The sequence below is a fragment of the Sinocyclocheilus rhinocerous genome, unplaced genomic scaffold, assembly GCF_001515625.1.
Source record: "Sinocyclocheilus rhinocerous isolate Xijiao unplaced genomic scaffold, SAMN03320098_v1.1 scaffold484, whole genome shotgun sequence".
NCBI lineage: Eukaryota > Metazoa > Chordata > Actinopteri > Cypriniformes > Cyprinidae > Sinocyclocheilus > Sinocyclocheilus rhinocerous.
The window spans coordinates 742850-747350 of NW_015658063.1; the positions used below are offsets into that span (position 1 = coordinate 742850).

At 36.7% G+C, this 4501-nt stretch overlaps 1 protein-coding gene across 1 annotated transcript in view; it reads right to left on the reverse strand.

The window, feature by feature from the left end:
• LOC107722077 (pappalysin-2-like) overlaps positions 1–4501 on the reverse strand; it is a 62704-nt gene that overhangs the window by 43136 nt on the left and 15067 nt on the right. Inside the window, exons 4-5 of the mRNA XM_016530301.1 lie at positions 2376–2669; positions 1451–1643 (exon numbers count right to left, since the gene is read on the reverse strand). Coding sequence (XP_016385787.1) covers positions 1451–1643; positions 2376–2669 — 487 coding nt within the window. The remainder of the gene's footprint in view (positions 1–1450; positions 1644–2375; positions 2670–4501) is intronic.

Sequence of the window (4501 nt, forward strand, 5' to 3'; positions counted from 1 at the left end):
AAAGTTAAGAATGTAAGGATAAAATCTGTTAATATATAATTTGTAGTTGTGGTGCTCCTAAATTTTTGCTGGTGCTCCTAACTTTTTGAAGTTGGGAGCACCAGTGCTACCAAGTAAAAAAGTTAATTTTGAGCCCTGAATCCTCATAAGGCTGTGGTTCTCTCGGTTGGTTGTGCATCTTTTTCTTCCACACTTTTTCCTTCCACTCAACTTTCTGTTAACATGCTTGGATACAGCACTCTGTGAGCAGCCAGCTTCTTTGGCAATGAATGTTTGTGGCTTACTCTCCTTGTGAAGGGTGTCAATGATTGTTTTCTGGACAACTGTCAGATCAGCAGTCTTCCCTATGATTGTGTAGCCTAGTGAACCAAACTGAGAGACCATTTTGAGGGCTCAGGAAACCTTTGCAGGTGTTTTGCGTTGATTAGCTGATTGGCATGTCACCATATTCTAATTTTTTGAGATAGTGAATTGGTGGGTTTTTGTTAAATGTGAGCCAAAATCATCACAATTAAAAGAACCAAAGACTTAAACTACTTCAGTCTGTGTGCATTGAATTTATTTAATACACGAGTTTCACAATTTGAGTTGAATTACTGAAATAAATGAACTTTTCCACGACATTCTAATTTATTGAGATGCACCTGTAGTTATTTAAAACTCAAATCTGCGGTTTATTTATAAAGATAGTGCCTATTTGAAAAATTTGCTATGCCGATTTCGGAGCTCCAGGCGATCACCGGGCGCTCAGTGCTCATGTATCCGCCTAGACCCTAGAGCAGCCTTAGCTCGGCTAGTCCTTCCGACATTTGTCGCTGGCTCTGATGTCTCTGTAGTGATTAAACGAGATACAATTTGTTTTGGGTATATTTAACAGGCATTCGTGGTCTAATGAATCTATTATTTGTTCCTGGTCATATCGTTTTGGCTGAGCACAAAGTTATGTTTAAAGAGGTCATATGATGCTGCTAAAAAGAACATTATTTTGTGTATTTGGTGTAATGAAATGTGTTTTTATGTGGTTTAAGGTTCAAAAAACAGAGAAAGGAAAAATTGAAATCGCATCATATGACCTCTTTAACTTTATATATTTATTTTGAACTTTACTGTGGTACAGAGCTGACTTTGTAGCATACATTTGACTGAATTGTTTGCTTTTGACTTTATTTCCTCTTATATAAGCCTCTTATAATTTGTACTTATACTTTTATAATGGTTATTATTGTTCATTAAAACTGACATTTAACAAAAAGAGGCAGAGTTGTGCTTATTGTCGCGCTTTATCGTTGATCGCTACTTTCCGGCATACACCACGCCTATCAAGTAAGGGTACTGTTGGCGGTGGAAACGCAAGCTGGATCAGGGTGTTCGGTCCCGAATCGTACCGTACTGTACTGTACTGACCCGTACCGCTTGGTGGAAACGAGCCAATGTATGCTCCTTACTTTACCTGTGGGCAAGTGGCCCACTGATTGGGTTCAGCCAATGAATGGTGATGGAATCTGCATCTTGGCCAATCACCACTGGTGTAAGAGGAACAGGGGTGGGCTTTCTGCCATGGACCCAGGTTTTGTAGACCAAATCAATATAGCAGTGCATCCGAGCTACTTGATTGGGTGTAAAATGGTTTGTACAGTCATCATCTGTAATAAAAAGGTACCCTTCCATTAAAGAAAGAAAAACCCACAACGGTCACTGAAATTCACTGAAACTGAAACTGACAAAATAATAATAATAAAAAAATACTGAAAATTATATTAATGAAAATCAGACACTGCTTTTGAATTGTGGTTCAACAGAAGCATTTAAAAAAAAAAACAATTGAAACTGGAAAAGCCCTAGAAACCCTAGAAACAAAAGATGTTAAACTAATTTTAAACTAAAGTGTGTCCTGTAATTAGCATCACAGGTGTCTTCACACTTGTAATCAGGCAGTCTACTTATATATGGCTTATATATTAATCGCTGACTTTTTTCTATTAAAGAAATTGCTACTTTTATTCAGTAAGGATGCATTAAACTGATCAAAAATGACAGTAAATAAAGGTAAAGAGATTTCTGTTTTAAATAAATGCTGTTCTTATTACAGGAATATTACTGTTCTCTCATTACAGGAATAAATTACATTATAAACATTAAAATTGAGAACTTTTTTTTTATTTTATTTTTTACACAATGTCACATTGTCTTTTTGATCAAAAATGCAGCCTTGGTGAACACAAGAATTCTTTCAAAAACATAAAAAACAATCATACTGATTTACACTACAAGCATTTAGGTATAACCTGTACCAATAAGTGGAAATAACATCATTTTTAAAGTAAAGCTGGTTGTATTTGGTGAGCAAACAGAAGCAGTAAACTAATCATGACTACCTGTGTAACTCATGTAGTTGTTGTAGGGTGTGTTTTTGTATTGGGTAAGGCCACACGTGTCATTGACTGGATCAGGGTCATGACAAACTTTAGACTTTGGTGTTGGTGCTGTATCAGCACACAGATCTCCCGTCTCCATTGATGCGGTGGTCTCTTGACAGGGGTCATCACATGACTCGCGTTCACTCACACCCTTAAACACATGGTACAGTCCCAAAATATGACCCATCTCATGGATCATGGTGTTGTTGTGTCCTTTGGTGCCAAAGTAGGAGGGGTTAAGAATCATTCCGCCTGAAAAATAACACAAAGAGACATCTCTGCAGTTGATGCAACAATACAAACTTTCACCTGACAGAACACTGAGGTGTAAATGTTCAAGTTAACTTTAATCTCAAAGCCAGAAGTCTGAGTATATGAAACTGATTTATTCTGAAATATTGCCGCATAAAACAGTGTGATCTATCCTTTAAAACGGGACCACCGCAGCTAGGATTACGAGAAAGAACAGTGTGTCTGGTTATCAGTGTTGTCTAATGTTCTACCCACATTTAGAACATTAAAATGTATTTAAGATCCCACACCTGCTGAAAATTGGCATGTGGTTTTATATCCAAATAATGTAATAAAAAGCTTAAAACAATGTGACATTTATAACAGTTTAAAATCCATGCAGATGTTGTTTAAGAACAAATATGAAATGACATTGTGAGACTAATTTGCATAATTTTGGTTATATTGAACTTGTAGTTTATATAAGCTATTAGGTTTTAAAGCAAAAACGGAATTTGTTTACTAATTAAAAACAGAAGTTGGTTTATGTGGGCATCTGCGAAAATCTTTCACTTCTGGAGATTTGTGCTCCACCCCAGAGAGGCCATTTACAGCGGATATACAAGATTTGAGCAAACAACCTTTTTATTTAGGAAATATCCATGTTTTATGGGAGTTCAGCCAAAGGGACAGAGCTTGGCTAGACACATCTGACAGACACAGATCGTTTACAGTTATACCACAAGATCAGCAATCCACGCTATGGTCTGATTTCACTTAAAGCATTCAGAGCAGTAGTTTGACCTTGTTCCTCAGTATAAGACATCAAGGTACTCTCGCAAATAAGCTCGTGATTTATATGAAATTAAACCATAAACCATACCAAGTCTCCTAATTTATGAGAAACTAATCTTGCTTTTTAACCTCCATGCAGGTCCAGCGAAACATTTGTGGACAAAAATCGTCTTGCACCAAAGACTGTTATGACACGACGGTAAATCAAAAGCAGAGGTGGATTATGGGCATAATAAGAATGGAGCCATATCTCTGTGAAAATAAGAAAGGGGCCATATCTCTGTGTGATTCAAAGCAGCACGGTAAGTCATTCATGAATTTCATGTTACCTTTCATGTCTCAGACCACCTCTCCGCTCAGATCATTTACAGAACAATTGAGAGCTAAATAAAACATAGCAGGGTGATCAGGATATTATTTTGTGATAATAGCTATGTTTCCATCCAAAGATTCGAATTTAACTTATGTGCAAAATTGGAATATCGCATAAAACATTTGCAAATAAAGCACTGTCTCCAACGAGTCAAAGAGAACGAAATCGTCACGTCCTGATAAACTGGCACTAAATATCACTAAGAAAAGTAGGAGAAGCCACTTAATATAATAATTTTAATATATGATTTCAGAACGACCAAAACAACATTTCAGATGCTGTGCAACGAGATCGGTCTGCTGGTTAGTCAAGTTATCCCGTCCCATTGTGCAAAGTCACATGACTTTTTTGATGCGCATGGTGGAATTTATTTGGTAAATGTGATTCCATCGTAGTTTATGCACATTTTTTCTTATCGGATAAAAAGTTTATCCTACTCAATTGTGCGTATAAGTTTTTATGCACATTTTTAGAATGTCTGTGCATCTTGGCATTTCTATCGTGCGTTTTTTTTTTATGCGATATTCCAAAATGCGCATAAAAATAGGTGGATGGAAACATAGTCACCAACACCTCTTCTGTTTGAGAGAAATTGGGGGTGAGGTGCAAAGGCACTTCTATCAGCCTAATTTCTAATTTCTATTTTGATGTGAAAGGGCCTTTGCAGTTGCCAAAAAAATATAAC